At 38.1% G+C, this 22203-nt stretch overlaps 1 protein-coding gene across 1 annotated transcript in view; it reads right to left on the bottom strand.

Moving 5' to 3' along the window:
- Positions 1 to 22203, bottom strand: part of LOC119656556 (lateral signaling target protein 2 homolog) — a 54337-nt gene that overhangs the window by 5382 nt on the left and 26752 nt on the right. The window contains exons 2-3 of the mRNA XM_038062934.1: positions 4245 to 4385; positions 2490 to 4138 (exon numbers count right to left, since the gene is read on the bottom strand). Of these exons, the coding sequence (XP_037918862.1) occupies positions 2490 to 4138; positions 4245 to 4385 (1790 nt within the window). The remainder of the gene's footprint in view (positions 1 to 2489; positions 4139 to 4244; positions 4386 to 22203) is intronic.

Genomic DNA, 22203 nt, shown 5'->3' with positions numbered 1-22203 from the left:
GTTCAAGAATGAGCATGCACCATTCTCAAATCTAATTCAAAATACACCAGATTTTTACATACGTTTCGACCGATTTGATTAATGATAAGAAAATACAGGACAGAGGCAGATACAACATCTGATTAGTTGCTTCTGCCTCTGCCCTGAACGAAACCTTAGTTGTCTGTAAAAAAAGATTGTTTTACCGTTCAGTCATCATGTCTGATAGTGTGACACGAACTACTTTTCTTATTACATCAAAAGAAAAAGGCTCCTGAAAGTTATCGCTTGCTGGTTTGCTATGATGAACACACCCCTTCGATACAAATATCTGAGACACGGTTTCGAAAATTCGAAAGCGCTGATTGTAATGTGAAAGACAAGGGGCGTTCTGATAGACAAATAGGATGTCAATCTATTGCAAGAATTATTGGATCGAGACCAAACTTTAATTTGTCCACATGCAACAATCAGTAGACGGTTACGAGCAGTTGGAAAGATCAGTAAACTCGATAGATGGGTCCCCATAACTTGAATTAACGTCAAGTGGAAAATCACAAAGTTCCATGTGAAATGCTGCTTCAACGCTATGAAAAGAAATCATTTTTGCATGCAATTGTGACGGATAATGAAAAATAGAATAATCTTGAAAACTCGAAGCGGAAAAAGTCCGTTTAACAGGAAGATCATATTCTGTATCTGAGCGGTATTGCGTATTATGAACCCTTGGAGCCCAGTGAAACGGATAATGTACAACGCTATCGCCATCAAACTAGGCATTGATAGAAAAACGACCGAAGTGAGCCCGAAATCATGGCAAAGTGATTTTGTTCCAGGAGAATACGCCGTATCATAGAGCAAAACCAGTGAAAGAAACCTTGAAATCGTTCGGATGGGACATACTTTTGCACCCGTTCTGGCACCATCTGCGGATCACCTCTTCGCATCAATCATCAGCACTTCAGCAATTTCGAAGAAATTAGAAAATGGCTTGACGAATGGTTTAGCGTAAAAAAAGCACCTTTTCTGGAATCGCATTGCGTCTCCACGTACCCGAGGAGGGCGATCAGACCCGAGTCTGCAAGGGACTCATCTGAAGTGGCTCTTACCACGAAGCCTCACCGGAGGTTACCTGGTACCATTGCAAACAGGATGGCCCTCTGACAGCATATACTTCAGGAGAATTCCTGCAGGATGCGCTCTTAGCCCGGTTATTTGCGATTGGCCCCTTGTGGGAGTTCATGGTGGGTGTGGTTATGCCTACATCGCGGGCAGAGCTCCTTGGAGCTTAAGCGTGAAGTTGTACAACTCGGGTGCCGCATCCCTTAGTTGCGGCAGAGGTGTTAGATAGGCCTTACCTCCACTGGTGTGAATGCTGAGCCTGCACTCAGTATAAACCAGTATCGCTGTGTCAATCATGATGGGGGCTCTGATTGTGGTTTCAAAATCAATCCGTGTCCGAATAAATTGCACTGTATGAAAACACATCGCATGCAGAGGTACGAGATGCATTAATCCGCAGGGTGTCCTGGGCGTCTGGTTCGAGTATATTTCAGGCAGAAATACCCACCCTAGATAAATGTGCCTTTCAACGAAAACAAAATGGACATAATGATCCAAACAATCGAATAAAACAAATAAACCGATCTATTCGCCCTGGTGATCCTGAAGGTCAGCTGTATATACAGGAGTACGGAGCTCAGCGATTGCGAATCAGTTATAAGATCTGTGCTTTACCTTGGGTGCGAAGCTTGGACCCGAACGCTAGCATTTGAAATAATGCGGAAACTATTGGAGTAAAGCGTAATGGACACCGATGGCGAATCAGGTACAAGCATGAGCTGTACGAAAGATTTTACGGGCCGATTTCCATAATTATTAAGATGCTGGCTACATCCAATGCATACATAATATTCGTATCCCTGCTTCCTCCCTCGGAGAACCAGGAGAACGCGTGGTGAACTCAATAGAGGAACCTAACGTATCATCATCATCAACGGCGCAACAAGCGGTATCCGGTCTAGGCTTGCCTTAATAAGGAACTGCAGACATCCCGGTTTTGCGCCAAGGTCCACCAATTCGATATACCTAAAAGCTGTCTGGCGTCCTGACCTACGCCATCGCTCCATCTTAAGCAGGTTCTGCCTCGTCTTCTTTTTTTACCATAGATATTGCCCTTATAGACTTTCCGGATGGGATCATCCTCATTCATTTTTGATAAGTTGAATATAAAAGTATCTATAAGCCTTAAGATACTAAGGATTTTCTTTGAAATGCTTGCCCTACGTGAGACGTGAATTAAACATGATCCGAGAGAATGTCTCTGTTACAGCTAGTTTCTCCACCGAAAAAAAAGATACAAGTCGCTTTATTTTAGGCATGAGCAGTGGTGTTACTCCTTACCAAGTTAAGAAACAAGAAGTGATGTATACATCACTCTATAATATTTGGGAAATAAAGAAATTCTTACCCACCAATAAATTAATGCTTAATATGTATTATTTACTTACTTGAATTTCATTCTTCCGGCTGCCCTCAGAGCTAACTTTACTTCTCTGGGATCACCATCAGAACACGAAGATGATGTATCTCCGCTCGAGGTGTCCAAACTGTGCTTCCTTGACCGCTTCTTGGAATGATGTCGATGATGTCTGTGTTGATGAGAAGAAGATCCTTTAGTCGATCTCCTCGTTTTGTCCGATCTTGTAGAATGGTGGTGGTGGTGATGGTGATGAGAGTGATGCATTGTTTCACCTTGAGTTTGCTTCGATGTATTGCTTATTGTCTGCAACTCACTTTCTTCAGAAGAATCAGATGATGTGTCCATTTTACTACAACTAGGGACGTCCTGGTTTATTCTTGCATTAGTTGGTGAATATTCCTTCGATGGTGCTATTGTCGTCGTTGTTGTTGAACGGTCGTCATTTTTATTGATCTCTTGTATGTTTTCGGCAGAATCTAAGGAACGGTTGAGTTCGGTACTAATTCCAGAATCTAAATTGATATTGTTATTATCTGAAGGTTGACCTTCAGATAATTTTGCATCGATATATTCTTCGTCACTAGCTATAAAATTATCAGTCAGTGGACCTTCAATGGGCTGTAGAAGGTTTCCCAAAGTTGTGTTAGGTATCAGAAAGCCCGAGGCACAGTCAGCGGTCATTAAGGATTCTTTTGAATCCTTGTTGCTGTCATCATCTGTCCATTCTACTGAAGAATCTGACGCCGAAGTCGAAGTCGATGAAGTCATACAATCGACCATTGCAGAATACGGAACAGATGCCCGATTACGATTACTATTATTATCGACAATTAATTTGCTACTATTAACTAAATCATGATCACTATTCGACTTCTTATCGTCGACTTCATCACAGCTTGCTTTATTACTATTATTATTGTTGCTATTTACCGTTTTCTTTAAATGCATATCTTCGTTTGTGCATAAAAGTTTCTCTAGCTGGAAAAGTTCTTCCTTTGTTAAAGTTCCTAAAAGATCTCTGATATTAATCAAAATCGTTCTGAAGGGTCGGAACATTTCAGACAATTGATCGGCTGGCATGTCCATGTTCAATGGCCCATGCGGGTAAATCACAAGTCCTGTTACTATCGCTAGTCGTGGAATTGAAAACATAAGAGCTGGGTCGAAAGAGTCTACCTGTTCCTGATCCAATAGCCCTATTTTCAAACTTCTTTGCAAAGTTTCAGAAAACAATACGCTGATAAGTTCTTGCATTTCATATTCTTGTTTCGACTTCACTTGAACCATAGCACTGACATAACGCAGTTCGAATTCGGCAAAAAGCCGATCGAAAATCTTCAAACATTCATACAATTGTTCAGTGGCCGCATCATTTATATCCAATCGCAACGTTTGACTGTTCGGAATATTATTACGAAGGCACTGATCTCTTAGCAAATTACGAACATTATCCAAAGTTTTCGTAACGGCTTTGGCTAATGGTCGCATAGCAGAGCTTTCTACCTCGCGATTCATTATTGAGGAGCCAGCTGCCAAACATTCTGCTCCAAACCAAAGTTGTCCGGCCAGATTCTCTTGTAAAACTTCTTCTGGAAATTTTGCACGGAAGCCGCGATTGGCGCGCTCATCACCAAGGAGCTCCTCCATGATAAGATTTGTAATAGACAAAACTTTGTCCTATAATTAAATATAATGGAAAATATGTTATCGGAATATCCTTTAAGGGGGTGGAATGCGCAAATTTGAATATAAATAGTAAGTTTGGTATTTGTGAGATACAAACCTGTCCTTGACGTAATCGACTAACTAAACGTGAACATCGGTCTGGCTCAGCTCTGCCATCGAAACTATCTAACTCACTTGCAACAGCCGTGAGAGCTCTATCTGCATGGTAGAATCGCGCCAGCAAAGATTTATCATCGGCCTAAAATGAAAAAAATTAATTTACTTAGTGATGATCAGAAGAGAAATTAAATATTTATTTTCAGTGAAAGGTTATGAACGTTATGTGCATGACAAATTTAAAAACCCCCGAAAAGCTTACTTGAGAAGCAGGAAGGGATTAGTCACTCTAGTCTGAATGGCTGCGTTACACTTAGGCGGGGATTTTTTGATAGTATTCAGCATTAGCTTAACATATCGTATTCCCCACTTAGAGATAACGACCACGCTTGAGATGGGGATCAACAACTTACTCAAAATATTCCCTGTTTATCGTAAAAGGGGACTAGCAACCTGCAAATTTTGAAATCTACCTGCTAACGAAACATTATTGGCGCCTTGGACAACACACTTATTGTTTACAACATTTTGTGGTCTTGTGTTTATTATAATCCCGACAAGATGTTGACTGCAACATTCCGATGTGAAATGAGTAATATTTCCATAGTACACACCAACGGAGATTTCTGGAGGCTTCCAAAAAAAAATCGAATGCAGTCCAGGGCAGGTTTCCCAAAGTTAACATTAGGATTGTGATGGGTGATTTGTACACGAAGGTGTTGACGTCCGATGACAATACGGACTTGATGACCGCAACGGCTAGGGCATTGTTGCTTGTGGCAGCTTTCACCATCTCATAATTGGCAGCACATTGTTCGAGCAAAGAAGCTGCCACAAAATCTGTTGAACTTGCAGCGTACGAACAACTGGATCGACCATATTGCGTTCAACAGTAGATTTAGAAGTTGTCTTCTAGATATGCGTTGATGGTCCCTCCTATTCGCTTGCGTGTTTTGTTAGCTGCTTCTCGGGGGGTTAGAAAGCTTCGAGCCCCCCATTATAATACCGACCACCTTCTTGATCCTGATATCGTTACTAATTCGTCCTAGAATACTAAAAAGCCTTGGACCGCCATTAGAAATCGTAGGAATCTTTGCAAAACCCAAGATGCTATATAGGTTGACGGCCACATCCCGACAAATGTGGAAGGGACTCAATTAACGTTAGAATTGCTGCGATACCATAATTTTGCTACGATTGCTACGATACCATAAAAAATCTCGAATGTGCGCCGCTACGAAAGGACAATTTACTATTGTATTGGTCAGAGAAGCAGAAGCTGCCGCAAATAATGATACCACATCATGAAAAAAATTTGCAGGTGGTCGCAAATTTTCTGATTACCCAGTCATGCCTGCAACAATGGCGCATATGCGTGGTTAACGCCCGATGTTGAATTTGGGGATCAATCTTCTTTTAGCCTTTGTCTCGTTCAGAAACGGAGTCAACCCGTCTTGAACAATTTCGCTATTTTGTTCGACCATAGGCATGTTTCGGGTGGAGTCGAGAATCTTTCAAATAACCATACAACGTATGAGCCGGCCTCTCATTGACTTGAATGTTCAGAACAATCTTAACAAATGAGATCTCTCAACACAGAGCGAATTACATGTCCATACCAGCGAAGAAGCATCACTCCTGGATCGTGGATGTCCTCATTTCGTCCAAAGCAACATTTTTATTACCGCGGGGCACCGTTCATTGCCTTTGATAGTCGGACAGCACTCAGAATCATAAAAGGCGACACGGCAGATGACATTGCGATAAATTTCGGATTTGAGATCACATCATTCGGCGATCACAAAGTACGCCAGTTGTGGAAACAAGTTAAACTGATCCGCGAGCCATTTCATAACGCAGTTCACCGTTGGCTGATGGCAGTGGTGCGAGTTATTTAAATCGCTCAATTCTCATCAAAAATTCTGTTTTATTCAGATTCAATTTCAGACCGGTCAAATAATTCTGCTTTTGAACAAGTTGCTCGATATCAAAAGAATAGCGATCGAGTGTTTGGCCAAAAGCTGGGCTCAATGCTGTGTAACCTTGTCATGATCGACACAAAGATGGCGTCGTCATAAAATGGCGTTCCCAAAATGTTTTAGAACTTCCATGTAGTAAATGTTGTTCACTAGGGTGAATTCATTGATATTGAGTTTTTTTTTCGCCATTTTTTTTATACTAATGGAGCTATGAAATTTTAATCAGTCCAGAACGACACGTTGTTGTGGGCAGTTGTGTGTGTACGATAGTAAATTCTGTCTAAGTTTTCATTCGATTGTCACAGTGTTGTGTCGTCTGTTCGTGAGAAATGTCGAGAAAAATTAGCACAGGACAGGAAAGGTGGTGCACGATTAAGTGAATCGAAACCCACTTACTATGATTTGGGGAAGGAGGCCCTTCTGCAGTGGTATCTCGGTGAGTTTACCCAAAACAGCACTGAAAGCCTCAACCAACTTGTCTGAAAATTTTCTCCGAAATCCGTGAGTGGTACCACAGTCCTGGTGACAATCGTAGCTAATGTGGCAGAATGCACTTTTAATGAAGGCTGTTTTGCTCTGCTAGCCATAATGCAAGAGATGGGTATTAAAAATGGACCCAGTTGTCACAAATGGGCACGTGCAGTCGACAGAATACGCGTAGGTCGAGCGGACGAACAAGCTGCAAACGAGAGCAAAGAAGGTCGGATTCGCCATAGACAAGAGCAAAACGTTGCTTTGGACATCTTGAATGCTGCACGAGCCTGATATCCATGATTCTGTGTAAGTATACCAGGTGTACAACACATTTTTTTATAGGAACCAAAAAAAATTTATTCAAAATTTTGGCCCTGGCTATCTACACATTTTTTCCATCTCTCAGGTAATTTATGGATACCATGCCAATAAAATTGTTGATCTTTCGAGGCAAACTACTCATCAAGCCATTTTCGGACGTCTGCGATAAAAACAGATGATAGTCAGATGGGGCCAGGTCTGGTGCTTGTCCACCAGGGGTGGGGTAGTATCTCCCAGTTGAGCGTTTCTAAGTAGTTTCGATGTATGCGACGGAACTCTATCATGGAGGAAAATCAGCTTTTCATATCTTTGCTGATATTCCGGCCGTTTTTCATTCAGAGCACGATGCAATTTGATGAGTTGTTGGTGATAATGGTGGGCATCGACAGTTTTATCAGGTTTCAACAGTTCACAGTAGACAATCCCACCACACGCACAGCGTCGTCTTCCGTCGGAAGCGATTTGGTCTTGCAGAAGATGTCGCTGGTTGGCCGGCATCAGCCCACGATTTTTTTCGTTTAGGATTCTCGAAATAAATCCACTTTCGTCGCCACTGGTGAGTGGCCGATGTAAGAACATCTTTCTTTTGTGTCTGGCAAGCAAGATTTCGCATGTGTTTTGGCGCCGCTCCATCTACCTATCGTTCAAGTCACGCTGCATTCATTTTCCGATCTTTTCAACCTCACCCATTGCACGTAGACGCATGGAAGCGGGTTGTTGAGAAACACTAGCATTCGATGCGATTCAGCGGCTGATTTCTTCAAATTGAAGCAAAAAGGTAGAGCTTGCCGCAAATGTTTTTTTCCGCGAAAAAAAAACTGGACATGATTATTGAAGAGAAAAAATATGTCTGCATGAAATTGCTGATGATATGGACTGACAATTGTTGGCAAATGTCGTACTGAAAAAAATATGGCGCGCTCATAGCAGCTTGATACGCTCACTGACGCCATCTGTGAGCAAACACCGGATTTAATTTTGTACACCTGGAATAAAAAAAAAACCAAAAAAGCCATTTTTTCATGTGAACAGTTTTAAAGCGATTTCCCAACACTTTAACAACGCTTAATAAGTCGGTGACGACTACAGTACAAATAGACGATCCTTTTGAAATTTGGTATACGTTTCCCCCGTATAATTCATAGACTTTAGAGGATCGTCTATTTTCTGGCCTATCGAATTTTTGACATATTATTATGCGTGCATCTTGTTTTTATTTCTCTAAATTGCATAATTTGGCGCCGAAGGCAGAATATTATTCTAGTCCTGACCTTTCATTTAAAAAAAATGGTCTCATTTTTCAAAATCGTATAGAAAAAGGAAAGGAGGAAATAAACAGATTTTTCGTTCTAATATCTTCTATTTCATACCACATTCGTTTATTTAATATTCAACACACATGACCTAGTTGATAATGAAATTCACACGCGGCAAAATAAATACCAAGATAAAACGTTCATCAAATATAAACAGCAGATTGCACATGTCTAGCGGTGGTGGTGGCTCTGCCTATGGAAGTGCTTAGATTTTTTCATAAAATTTATCAGAAAACTTTTTGTATGTATGTTTTGTCGTTTCAATGCTGTCACAGGCGTTAATATTCTATGTATTTTGATCATCAAAATGATGAAATCAAATTGCAAACATTATTCTAAAATTAGCAGTATGAGTAGCTAATCAAAGGCATAGATGCGGTAAAATGAGAAGAAAGTAATACAATTGAATCTAAACAAATGATTCCTTTACATTCGATATTAATATAACATGAACAATATTCCATTTGTGATTTTTTCAACAATAAAGATTTGGATTATAGTAGATTCAAAGTTTATCGATTTCGAGCTACCCTGTCTTTTTTCTTGTTGACTCTTATTCCAATAAAGAAGAAATAATAATATAAATTAACAAGTTCAGTTATAACCGATCCATTATTTGTATGTACACTCAATTACGACCGCAATATATAACATATTTCACGGAATTTGAGCAAATGGCGTATATCTTATATAAGAATTAATATCACCCGATTCATAAGCTTTGCTACAGAAAAGGTTTTGCGCAATACGCTCTGCAGAATCCAATCATTCCTCAAGCAATGCTTTAGGGTGAAAATGACAAAAAATATTTATAATCATATATCTTTATATTCAAATTAATTTGAACAAAAAAAAAACAAACAATGACTGTACAGCAAAACTAAAAATAAATTAGTGATTGAGTAGGAAAATAAATTTAGTATTCTAAAATTATCAAAAGTCTACGAGAAAAAAATTGCAATCTGAAAAATTTCCTTTGAAGTGAACAGTAATCAACAGTGCCTAATGTCGAAGTTCGTAAAATATTTACTCAGTAAGATAACAGAGGTTTTGGTAACTGCGTTTTGTATCTGCAGAATTCTTTGATAATCATGAGAAAAAGTGGTTCATATCCACAGATAAATAAAACTGCTGCAGCGGCCCAAATTTTAGACGGTTTCCCCAATTTTATGAGAATTTATAGTTCAGCAGTTGATTTATTGATTCATTTTTATTGGCTGCTACTGACAATATATTAGACTCCGCAATCATTGTTGGATGAGACGTTAAAACCTTTGGACTCGATTTAATCAGGATATTTTTAGTTCAATAACATTTCGAATAAAAATATTGCTTATGAATTAGATATCTTCTATGCATACAGTAAGGCAGTGATCACGAGAGGCAGTAGGTTGCCGACATTTCGCGTTTATATACCCTCTTAACTTGTTACCGTAGTCGAAAACAATCGTAATGGAGGCACTTCTCTAAGGATAGATAGTCTTGGTCTATTACGGCCCAAAAAAAGAAACTGAAAAAATTTATTTTGCTTTAAATTTTTTCAAAAGTTGCGTGCCCCAGCAGAAAATTAACGACCTGTTTCACAATGAACGCTTATTACAACATATGTCCCTAAAGATCTCGGACATGCTAAACAATTCGTGCACTACTGACGAGATTTTTTAGGTATTTAGTTTTTCTTTCAATGTCCGTTTTTTTAATGTGAGAATACCTAGGTACTACCCTGAGGAAGGGGGCACGTGGTGTCCGGAACAATTGTATCATCATCATCAACGGTGCAACAGCCGGTATCCGCTCTAGGCCTGCGTTAATAAGGAACTCCAGACATCTCGATTTTGCGCCGAGGTCCACCAATTCGATATCCCTAAAAGCTGTCTGGCGTCCTGACCTACGCCATCGCTCCATCTTAGGCAGGGTCTGCTCGTCTTCTTTTTCTACCATAGATATTGCCCTTACACACTTTTCGGGCTGGATCATCCTCATCCCTACGGATTAAGTGACACGCCCACCGTAACCTATTGAGTCGGATTTTATCCACAACCTGACGGTCATAGTATCGCTCATAGATTTTGTCCTTATGTATGCTATGGAATCGCCCATTCTCATGTAGGGGGCCAACAATTCTTCGGAGGATTCTTCTCTCGAACGCGGCCAAGAGTTCGCAATTCTTTTTGCTAAGATCCCATGTCTCCGAGGAATACATGAGGACTGGCAAGATCATTGTCTTGTACAGTAAGAGCTTTGACCCTACGGTGAGACGTCCCGAGCGGAACAGTTTTTGTAAGCTGAAATAGGCTCTGTTGACTGCCAACAACCGTGCGCGGATTTCATCATCGTAGCTGTCATCGGTTGTGATTTTCGACCCTAGATAAGAGAAATTATCAACGGTCTCGAAGTGAGAGTCTCCTATCTTTATTCTTCTCGTTTGACCAGTGCGGTTTGATGTTGTTGGTTGGTTGGTTTTCGGTGTTGACGTTGCCACCATATACTTTGTCTTGCCTTCATTGATGTGCAGCCCAAGATCTCGAGCCGGTCGTCGCCTGCTCGATCTGGATGAAAGCAGTTTGTACGTCTCGGGTCGTTCTTCCCATGATGTCCATATCGTCAGCATAGACCAGAAAGTTGGGTCGACTTAAAGAGGATCGTACCTCTTGCATTTACCTCAGCATCACGGATCACTTTCTCAAGGGCCAAGTAAAAGAGGACGCATGATAGGGCATCCCCTTGCCGTAGACCGTTGTTGATGTCGAATGATTTTGAGAGTGATCCTGCTGCTTTTATCTGGCCTCGCACAATGGTCAGGGTCAATTGTATGCGGAAGGAAAATAAAAATATTTACAGTATAAGGAACAATACCTTGTTCTTGTCTTAATTTATATATTAACTGTAAAAAACAAGTCGGGAAACCGGAAGCTAGACGCTTCAGGTATGAAAGGTTTTGTATATTTCTTCCCATTAATATGTAGCACGTTATATATGGTTATATTATGTGAGAATATCCACTTTCAAGTGATATTGACATTCAAAGTCCTGAATTTGCACAGAAGCGACAGCTTTGTCCTATTATAACTTTGTTAGTAATAGTGCGATTTTCACCAAATTTGATAGGATCATCCTCTATGCTGTAACCTGCAATGTTGTGATTCTAGGAGAAACCTAAGAGGGGTTTTCCTACCAATTACTAACAAGTCGAGAAACCGTAAGCTGAGCGCTTCAGGTATGAAAGGTTTTGTTTGCTTCTTCTGTAAGTATATTTGAGTGTAGAACTATCCCATTTGTACGTAGCCCGTTATGTATATGCATTTAGCATGTCTGACTACTCACTTTAGTGTAATATTGATATTTAGTTGCAGTAAATTTACAGTCAACTTTGAGCTACTGTAACTTTGTTACTAATAGTATCATTTTGATCAAAGTTGACGATAATATGCTTCATATTAGATTTTATACTATTACCAACTGTTATAACTCTGGGATAAACTTAAGAGGGATTTTACCCAATGTCCCCAAAATTATGGTAATACACTATTATTAACTTAATTTGCATGGATATTGAGATGGAGAGTATTTTGAGGCCTGGGCACCATATAGATGCAGCTTGATGAATTTTTTTCAAATTTTTCGGGTAGTTTCTGAAAACCTCCCACCCTCCGACTCCTCGCCTTTCTAACAAATCTCAAAACTAAGACCAGCTTCGAAAAGCACTAATCGAGACCTTTGATTTGATATCCCACATGACTATATTCGGTGAAAAATTTTTACACCCCTCTTTTACATGTATGGGGACCTCCCCCCCCTAAATCTCAATCTATAAGGATATTACTCACTGCATGTCTGGGCGTTCACAGTTCCCACCTTCTCATCAAATTTCTTGTCAATCGTTGTCGCCGTTTCTGAGAAAAATGCGTGTGACAGACAGACATTGAACCGATTCTAATAAGGTTAAAATTAAAATTAAAAATTATAGTAATATACTATTATTCACTTTATTTGAACAGGTATTGATATGGAGGGTATTTAGGAGCCTAGGCACCACACAGCTTCCTGACTCTTTTCAGATTTTTCGGTTAAGTAGTTTCTGAGAATGGGTTCGTCAAAGAAATTATCACTTTCGACCTCCCGCACTTCCCACCTTATTAACAAATGTCAAAACTAAAACCGGCTTCAAAAAGTACTAACCGAGACCTTTAATTTGATACTCCAGATGACTATATTTTATTCAAAAACATTACACCTTCTTTTGCATGTATGGAGACCCCCCCCCCCCTTTAATTCGACGTAAAGGGATGTAACTCACTACATGCGTGGGCGTTACAGTTCCCACCTTTCTACCAAATTTGGTGTCAATCGCTGCAACCGTCTCCGAGAAAAATGCGTGTGATGGACAGACATACAGAGAGAAAACCAATTTTAATAAGATTTTGTCAGAGTGAAATTATGCGGTGTTTCCAACGATTAATTAATTGAAGTAATAAAAACTTGTTGTTTCTTTTTCGTTGGAGTGGGTATTTATTCTTGCAAATACCGATATTTCGGGAACCACTTGTTCCCTTCAACTTGTCAGCACTGATAAAGGGAACAAGTGGTTCCCGAAATATCGGTATTTGCAAGAATAAATACCCACACCAACGAAAAAGAAACAACAAGTTTTTATTACTTCAATCAAAGGTTTTGTGTTTACACAAAACCAAGGAGCAAAATGGGAACATCAGAATAAATCAGATCCGAAAAAAAAACGGTTGAAATCAATGCTGGATTATTTTTACGATTCAAAGAATATTGTGCTCAAAGAATTTGTTAAAATAAAAAAAAAACGGTCATTGCTGTCTTTTATCTTGGTGTTATGATCCATTTGCTGGCGGGTATTCGTCGTGTGCGGCCTATATATCGGCAAAATGGAAATTGGCACTTGCTGCATGTCAATGTGCCAGTCTATTCATAAACGTTAATAATGAGTGTTTTTCGCAAAAAAAATGATGTTTTGAGTGCTAATCATTTCCCGTATTCAACTTATTTACGTTTGGCAATGAAAGCAATGCATTGTACAAACAATGACCACAGTGAGGAGTCAACGGCCACCAAGTTGAACATTTTTAAAGATGAAATAAAAAAGGCAGTGTCGACCATGCAGAGGGATGTATTAAATCCGGGAATATTTGGAGCAGACCTTGTATTCATATTCATGAAGAGCTATTGGAACTAAAAACATATAAGAAACCAGAAGCTCACGGATTCAGACGTGAGTTTTTGTGGTTTGTTTATGTAAAAAACTTTAGTGCGGGATGAGGTTTTATTATGATTTTTTTCCTAATTGTTGGTTTGACAGAGTCTAAGAATGGGACTTGCCATATCTTAGCATATACTTTTTCTATCTGCCTCATGCCATTCTTTAAACAATACCAGCAATAAGATTGGTTTGAAGAAGTACTAACTGATACCTTCAATACAAATGCATACGAAAAACAAAATCACGCCTTCTTTTTTTTTTCACAAAAAAAATAATATACAATTTTTTTTTAAATTTTAATATTTAATTTTAGTGGAATCTTAAACTATACAGAAAAAATCTATTTACTTAATTTTGCATTGATGTTTTCTGTTGTTTTTTTATGGCCAAAGTAAACTCCTTCAAAAAAGTCACTCGGGGAAACACACAACCTTCTGTGGTGGTCCGAATTCAACAAAATAAATTGCTTTCTACTATATTTTGTCGATTATCGTAATATTTGAAGCCTCGATTATGTATTTTTCAAAAATAATAAAATGTCGAATTCGAAAAATAAAATCCAAAAATCCGTTTCTTTCTTAATTGAATAGTTAAAAAAAATATTTATTATTATAAAATTAAATATATTTGAGGTTGCACACATTCAAATAGGTATAGAATAGCGGAATCAAATTTCGACTAAATCGGTTGAATAGTTTTTTCCAGGTACTTCTCAGAAACTTCCAAAATGTGGTTTCGAGTAAAACGCGTTTAAAGTTTAAGGGCAGTATATTTTTCATAACAACGCTTACTGAAGAGATGTTCCAAAATTCCTTCTCGTATTTTGTGCTAAACTTCTATTTTTTAACAGTGTATATTTTCATATGTTGCGTAAATCTGAGCCAACTGACTAACTATACAGCTCCTGTTCATTGAATTAGTACCAGTCAATTTTTCTACAATTCTCTGAGAATTTTATCTGTGACATTCTAGAAATGCGGGTTTTATTAATTATGGTAATTTTGTGCTATAAGTGTAATGATAATAAAAGAAATAAACCTATCAGGAAAATCCCATACCCCTTCTCCGGGATACCTCACGTCCCTTCTGACTGTTTTTTTTTAGATTCTCATAAAGGTATTTAAAATAATTAAAAGGACTATTCATTATCTTTTTGTAAATATTTGGAGAATAGTTATAGATAATTTACTGAAGAGTAAGCAGAATCAGTAGGATGGGCATCAACAATAAAGGATAAGTCCGCAACAAATGGCAAACTAGCTGTGGTAAAAGGAAAGAGACTCCTGGAAAAGATCGCGGAATTATTGCACAGGCTTGTGAGGAGCATTTTTCTACTTTAAGTCAAAATCAAAGCTGACCGCGATCGACATTATTTGAAAGAAAAGGCATTTTCTTTCGTTCCATTTGGGTAGCATTTAGCGACGAGTGTAAGCTTCAGGCGTTTAGAGAGAGATGCCAATATATTCGAAAGAGACTACTAGAATGGTTTAATGAAGGTTGTGTTCCGGTCGTAATCGAAAATCCACCAGCAACGGCACTATGGACCCGCATATTTCGCGGAAGGGAGTATGCACCCTTCCAGCCCAAGCCATTGCCGACATCTTCACCCCTTATCACTGCAGATTTTCTACTCTGTATATGCAAGATGGTGCACCCTGCCACCACGCCAAATACAGCCTTAATTTGTTAAATACCTACAATATCCCGATTCTTCCTTGGCCTGGCAATTCTCCCGATTTTAACCTCGTAGAAAATGTTTGGAGCCTATTGAAGTCGAAATTTTACCCCTCTCCTAATCCCACTATACACATGCTCAAAACCAAAATTGTCGATATCTGGTAAAATAACGACCTTATCAAGGATGCCAAACAGAGTAAGGGCTGTTATTAGTGCGAAGAATGGTTTTAAAAAATATTGCTATACCAGGTGTACAAGCTTAAATCCGCTGTTTGCTCCCAGATGGCGTCAATGAGCGCATCAAGCTGCTATGAGCACGCTATATTTTTTTTTTTCGTACGACATCTGTAAACAACTGTCAGTCCATATCATCAGCAATTCCATGCAAAAACATATTTTTTCCCTTGAATCATCATGTCCAATTTTGTTCCCGGAAAGAAGCATTAGCGGGAAGCTCTGTTTTTTTGCTTCACTTTGAAGAAATCAGCCGCTGAATCGCATCGAATGCTTGTTCAGTTGTATGGTGACAATGCTCTATCGGAAACAACATGAAGAGACTGGTTCCGTCGGTTCAAAGATAGCGATTTCGATCTGAGCGACAAAAAGCGCGAAAATCGGCCCAGGAAAGTTAAGGACTACGAATTGGAGGCTCTTTTGGACGAGGACCATACTCAAACGCAGAAAATGCTCGCCAAGCAATTGGATGTCTCCCAACAAGCCATTTCCATGCGTCTACGTGCAATGGGTAAGGTTCAAAAGATCGGAAAATGGGTGCCACATGAATTGAACGATAGGCAGATGGAGCGGCGCCAAAACACATGCGAAACCTTGTTTGCCGGACACAAAAAAAAAAGATGTTTTTGCATCAGATTGTCACTGGCGACAAAAAAATGATTTATTTTGAGAATCCTAAACGAAAAAAAAACGTGGGTTGATGCCGACCAACCAGCGACATCTTCTGCAAGGCCAAATCGCTTCGAACGGAAGACGATGCTGTCCGTGTCGTGGGATCAGCGGGGTATTGTGCACTATGAACTGTTGAAACCTGGTGACGTCCGAAAATGGCTTGATGGCGTAGTTTGCCTCGAATGATCAACAATTTTATTGGCATGGTATCCATAAATTACCAGAGAGATGGAAAAAATGTGTAGATAGCAAGAGCCCGTATTTTGAATAAAGTTGTTTTTGGTTCCTATAAAAAAATAGCGGATTTAAGTTTGTACTCCTGGTATATGTAAGAGTTTATTTGCTTTTATCGTTAATAAAATAATAGAGAGTGCAAAGAAAATATTTTTTATTTTACATCTTACTTAAAAAAAAAAAATTTAAAAGAAATAATACTGAATTTTGGTAAAAAGTGGTCCTAATTTGGTGAACAGGGTTTATTCTAGGATATTATATAGAAGGAACTATTGGAGCAGCTGCTGCCGACTAGTTGGTCGTTTCTATACCTAATGCGACGCGCTCCTTTCATTCCGCTATAATTTTAGAAATATTTTTAATATCAATCTGTAAGGTTGACAGTACAGCTTCAATATGCTATTCTTTCGAAATATGTAAAGAAAAAAATCTTTTTTTTCAACGCATCACACTGCCTTAAGGGGGTTATCCCGTGTGAAGGCCGTTTTTTTCGCTTTTTTTAGAAATTTTTTGTGAAGAACTGGATAAAGATACAAATACGAATTTTTCACCATATATTCATTAATATTTTGAGCATGCGTAACAATTTTTGCAGCCCGATAGCTTAATTCATTATTACAGAGCAATTTATATGGTACACCCATCTCCAGAAAAAGGTGTTTTTCTGCAGCCACGATGGAGGGCGCTGCGATCATCTTGGAGAAAAAAGTAAACGGGATTTTAACGTACAGACTTAACTACAGTCCGCAAGCTAGGATTATTAAAAAATATTAAAAGCAAAATTGTTGGTGCCGTGTTAAACTTTTTTTGTGAATTTTGCTGTTTTTTCACGGCTTCTTTAATGAGTAAAAAAAAACTACTGAATGAACCACAATTATCCTAGTTTGCAGGCCGTAGAAATATGTTCTGAATAAGGCGTGAAAATTTCAAAGAATTTCGTTGGATAGATTTTGGGCTATGGTGGCAGCCGATTTTCAATATGCAGTTTCGAGAAAAACGTATTTAAAAAATAGAATGCGATTTTTAGCCATAAAACCTTAACTGACAATGAGTCTGCTATACCTAGTCCATAAACCTTAGGTTTCTTGAAGAAACACATGTACAGCTTTGACTTCAATTCTTGTCCTCGTAGCGAAGCCATTCAAACGTCATTCGGACCGATATTACGAGCTTTGTTCCGGCGATCGACATAAATCTTACATGTGACTTATTATATATTTAACACTATAATTTCCGAACGACTCCGAATATCAAAAAATTACTTTGCCCATATATTCTACACTATATCTAGATGCAATTCATACAAAAAAAAACATCAATTCCGCGGATTCGACACACCCCTTAAAGCCAACATAAAACCATTTTATTCACTGCATGTCTGTAGTTTTACAGATCATGCTCCCACCAAATCTCTTAATTGATGGGTAAACAAAAAATCAATTTTAATTAAATACTGTTTTCCACAAAACCTGTGTATGTATGGTAATTGTTTCTTTATTTGGTAAACGTATGTGTGGAGCGTATCATTCAATAATTACCAAAATATATAATCTGTGTTAAAATCCAAGAAAGAAATCATAGTAATCATCATAATCAAAAATATACAATAGAATTGCCTGTAATTCGGTTCAATTAATATTTGACCTTAGATCAAATCTCCTAAATATTTAAGATCTTAACAGTATATAACAGTAAAGCACCGAGCACCTCGAATATGCTGAAGGTTGAAAAAGAAAAAAAAAAGCAAGACATAGTTGATGTTAACAATGTTACTTAACAGATGATTTCTCTGCACACCATTTCATATAATCACAATAACGACCTACAGACACATAAAAAAAATATATAAAATCTCTCGAAAATTACCCACATTTGGCAATAGCATCTTTGTTCGATGCTGTTAAATTAAATTGCAGTTTTATACTGGAACAAACTATAGATACAGCATGACCCAACTCGGTGGTATACATTTTTATATTAATCGTCTTTTTTTTAATGCATAAGAAACTTTCTAGCTCAGAAAATCAGCGAATTGAAACGAATCATGTCATAGAGAAAATAAAAACAGAAACTTTAATACAAAAAAGAAAGAAAAAACTGAAAATAACATATCATGTGGGCAGATATTATTCACAAGGGAAAGCGATTAAAGCGGAAGTCTAGATTCCAGCTGCAGCTGAATTACGTTAATTTGTGAGTAAATAATTGTAGCCAAGAGGCAGGAGTATAACAGACTGATTTTGAGGAAGTGTATTTATGAGTATATTCAGTTTTATATTTGTTCTGATTAATCAATCTAATGTTATTTTAATTTAAGTGCAAATCAGTGTTTGAAACGATTTAGAAAAGTAGTAATTGGAAAAGACGGAAAGCTCGATGTTAGGGGTTGCCGATCTTAACGAAAATGGTCAGTTACAAGTCTAGATAAATAGAACATTAACGAACACGCGAGTTTACAATTAGTCGAAATATATTTCGAACAGAAAGTCATAATAAAAGCAATACAAAGATAATTTGTAAACATACTAAATTAATCTCATTGTCCAAAGCCGTATTATATGTCAACAACCCAAATTGCTTTATTGTGGTTTTATTTAGCTAGGTCGTAGCAATTTCTAATCAATTTCTTTGGGTACACAAGGAATGACTCTCGAAAAAATTCTATAATTATACAATCTACTTCAGGGTCTATGTACTAAAGCAATCAGATAAGGAGAAAAGAGCTTTGTCCTTAAAAAAGTGACATCTAGAAATCATAACAAAGAACTGCATGAGAATTCATCTTTATGCTAGTTGGCTAACATTTAGTGTTGAATCTGATGATCACTCGAGAGTTTTCTCTCGATAAAGCTGCAAGGTACGTTTAAATTGGAAACAAGTCGGGAAACCCGTAGCCGAACACTTCGGATATGAAATGGTAAACTGTCCCATTTGTGCTTAGCTCGTAATGTTTATGCATTTAGTTTATCAGACCATTGACTTTAGTATGACACTGACATTCAAAGTCATAGAATGCGAGAAATTGCACAAGTGACAAATTTGATATATTATAACTCTGTTAGTACTAGTATGATTTCCACCAAAATCTATAGTATAGCGTATATTACTGCAAAAATGTATAATTCTAGGATAAACTTAAGGGAAGTTACCAGTCAGTTCCTTAGAAATCTATTTATAATAAATATGGCAATACACTATTATTAACTTTACTTACACAGGTATCGATATAGAGCGAATTTTGAGGCCTAGATACCATGTACATTGATAATCATATTTTTTTCAGATAGTTGTGTTAGGTAGTTTCCGAGAACGGGTCATTAAGTAACTGACCCTTTTTAAGCCCTGGCACTCCTGCCCTATGCAACCAATGTCAAAATTAATATCGGCTACGTAAAGTACTAAAGGCCTTTCATTTGATACCCCACATCACTATACCCATTAAAAAAATGTGTAAACCCCCCTTTTGCATGTTGGAAACCCCTCTTTAAACTCAACGTGGAACTATATATACTCCCTGTCCCACTGTTCTACCAAATTTCGTATTAATAAAATTAACCTTTTCTGAGAGATAAGATGTGCCAGACAGACGGACGGACAAGCAGACAGTAAACCGATATTACACCGATTTGTTTTCCACAAAACCTTTAAAAGAATAGCTTCTAACAGGTCGAGGATAACTAATTTTGACAATTTTTAATGAACATCGTGAACATCTGGTGTTCACTCGTAATATGTGCTGTATAATGCAAAACGGAAGACAGTAATGAGAAAATGATCAAAGGATTAATTTTTTTATTCCTTAAAGAGCCAGTACTTAATTCTGGTTATTTTTTTTTGTAGCTTACCTATTCCAAGCGACCCAAATTTTAGCTATTTTGCACTAACAGCACTATTTTATAATAGAGTAACAACCTGCGAATTGGAAAAGAGGCTAACGTCGTTCACGATTGGTTGGGGAAACATACTAACAGCAGTAACAAGACCCTGTCGCCAGCTTCTCACCTCCATTAATCAGAAATTTTTAGGATTTTTTTTTATTTTATTTATTTTTTTATTAAAAAAATAAATTTTTAGTGCTTGAAGTTTTTAGTCTTCCGCTGGTAACATGATTTTTGTAACTGGGGTAGGTAACAAGGCCTCACCCCAAGGAATTATTAAGTAAATAAAACTTGCTTTTTTTTTGTTTATGCATTCATTTACAGTTAAATCATCATTTAAATTATGAAAACATGATTAATACGTGTTGTTTAAGTAAAACTCTTAATTGCTGAAGCAGTTTGTGCACACCTCTTTGCGATGATCACTGCACCCAGGTTTCCCGCATTTTGTGCAGGCATTTGTGTGGCATCTGGACTGTTTTTGCTATTTCGCAGGGAAGTTTTGCGTTTCTGCTTCTTCTAGTGGCCGTTTCTTCCCAAGATACTGCGTAATATCTTCAGTGAGTTTATGAGGCAAGTTCTTGCTGAGACGTCGTTCAACATGAGGCTTGAAAAGCTCCTGAGCTAAATTTTTCAAAAAATTCTTTCTTGTAATTTTTTCCCCAGGATTCGCAAGCTTGAACAGGATTAACGCATTTATACCTGCCTGATCAAAAATACTGTACAACATACGAAGAGGCCACCGCCTAGTACATCGTGAAACACTATACGCATGAACCATTTTGTCAACAGTATCTACACCAACTTTGGAAGAATTGTAAAAGTCAATTATCTCTGGTTTCTTGGTGACCTTTCTGATCATGCATTGTGGGGATCAAAATAACAGATTTGTTCTTCTTTGGGGTGAAAGAGACGATGGTAGTCTTCCCACCGAAAGCAAACTGAGATGACAGGACTGGTTTATTTTTGTTCGGAAGAAAAGAAGGTGGAATTTATCGCTTATTTTCACGTGTTGTTCCACCAAGTATCAGACCAATTTTTTTTTAGCATTTCTTCTGCCAAGGTAATCGACGTGAACCAGTTGTTACAAGTTATGTTCCCGTTGCTTCCACGCACAGTTTCTGCTAGGGTTTTTACACAGTATAAAGGAAGACTTTATGTTGTGCTGCGATTCTCCTAACCAATGTATGGGATGGAACCAATCATGTAGAACGTTCTCGCGTCGCACATTGTTACAATTTTGAGGCCGTATTTGTCAGGTTTAGAGGTTATATACACCCTGAAAGGACCTTTACCTCGAAAACTAAGAAGTTTTTTGTCAATCGGCAAATACATGTGAGGAGTGTAGTTTTTGCGACAGTTATAAATAAAAATAGACCACAGGGCCGTGAATGAGTGCAAACTTTTCAGACCTGTCACGTGTATTTCTGTCATCAAATCTTAAACAAACAACCAAGAATTTGAATCGCATTTCGCTCATAACAAGTCTATATTCAGAGGATCCTGATCACTTTTCTTCGGTGCTCAGATGACCATCTTTCCTCATACCAATTAAGTACAATATTCCAATAAGAGCCTTTATTTCAATTTCATCTGTTTCATGAACGAATCGTTGGCCAGAATACTTTGCAGCTCGAATACCTATTTCAATTTTGTTTAAGAATCGAGGAATTCCTAAATCCGCCATCCAATTAATGGAGGACCGGACCAGTTTGAAAGCAACATGCTTTCACAGAGTGAAATTATGCGGTGTTTCCAACGATTAATTAATTGAAATAATAAAACTTGTTGTTTCTTTTTCGTTGGTGTTGGTTTGTATTCTTGCAAATACCGATATTTCGGCCGCATTCGACCATATGTTTTGCCACCATAGATTTAGTGGGTTTTCGGGAGTGCTTTACAAACTTGTCCAAACACATACAAAGGACATTGAAAAGGTTTGACATAC

Source organism: Hermetia illucens, chromosome 5, assembly GCF_905115235.1.
Source record: "Hermetia illucens chromosome 5, iHerIll2.2.curated.20191125, whole genome shotgun sequence".
NCBI classification, from domain to species: domain Eukaryota; kingdom Metazoa; phylum Arthropoda; class Insecta; order Diptera; family Stratiomyidae; genus Hermetia; species Hermetia illucens.
The sequence above is the reverse complement of the archived record's forward strand: the minus strand, read 5'-3'. Positions and strand labels throughout refer to the sequence as shown.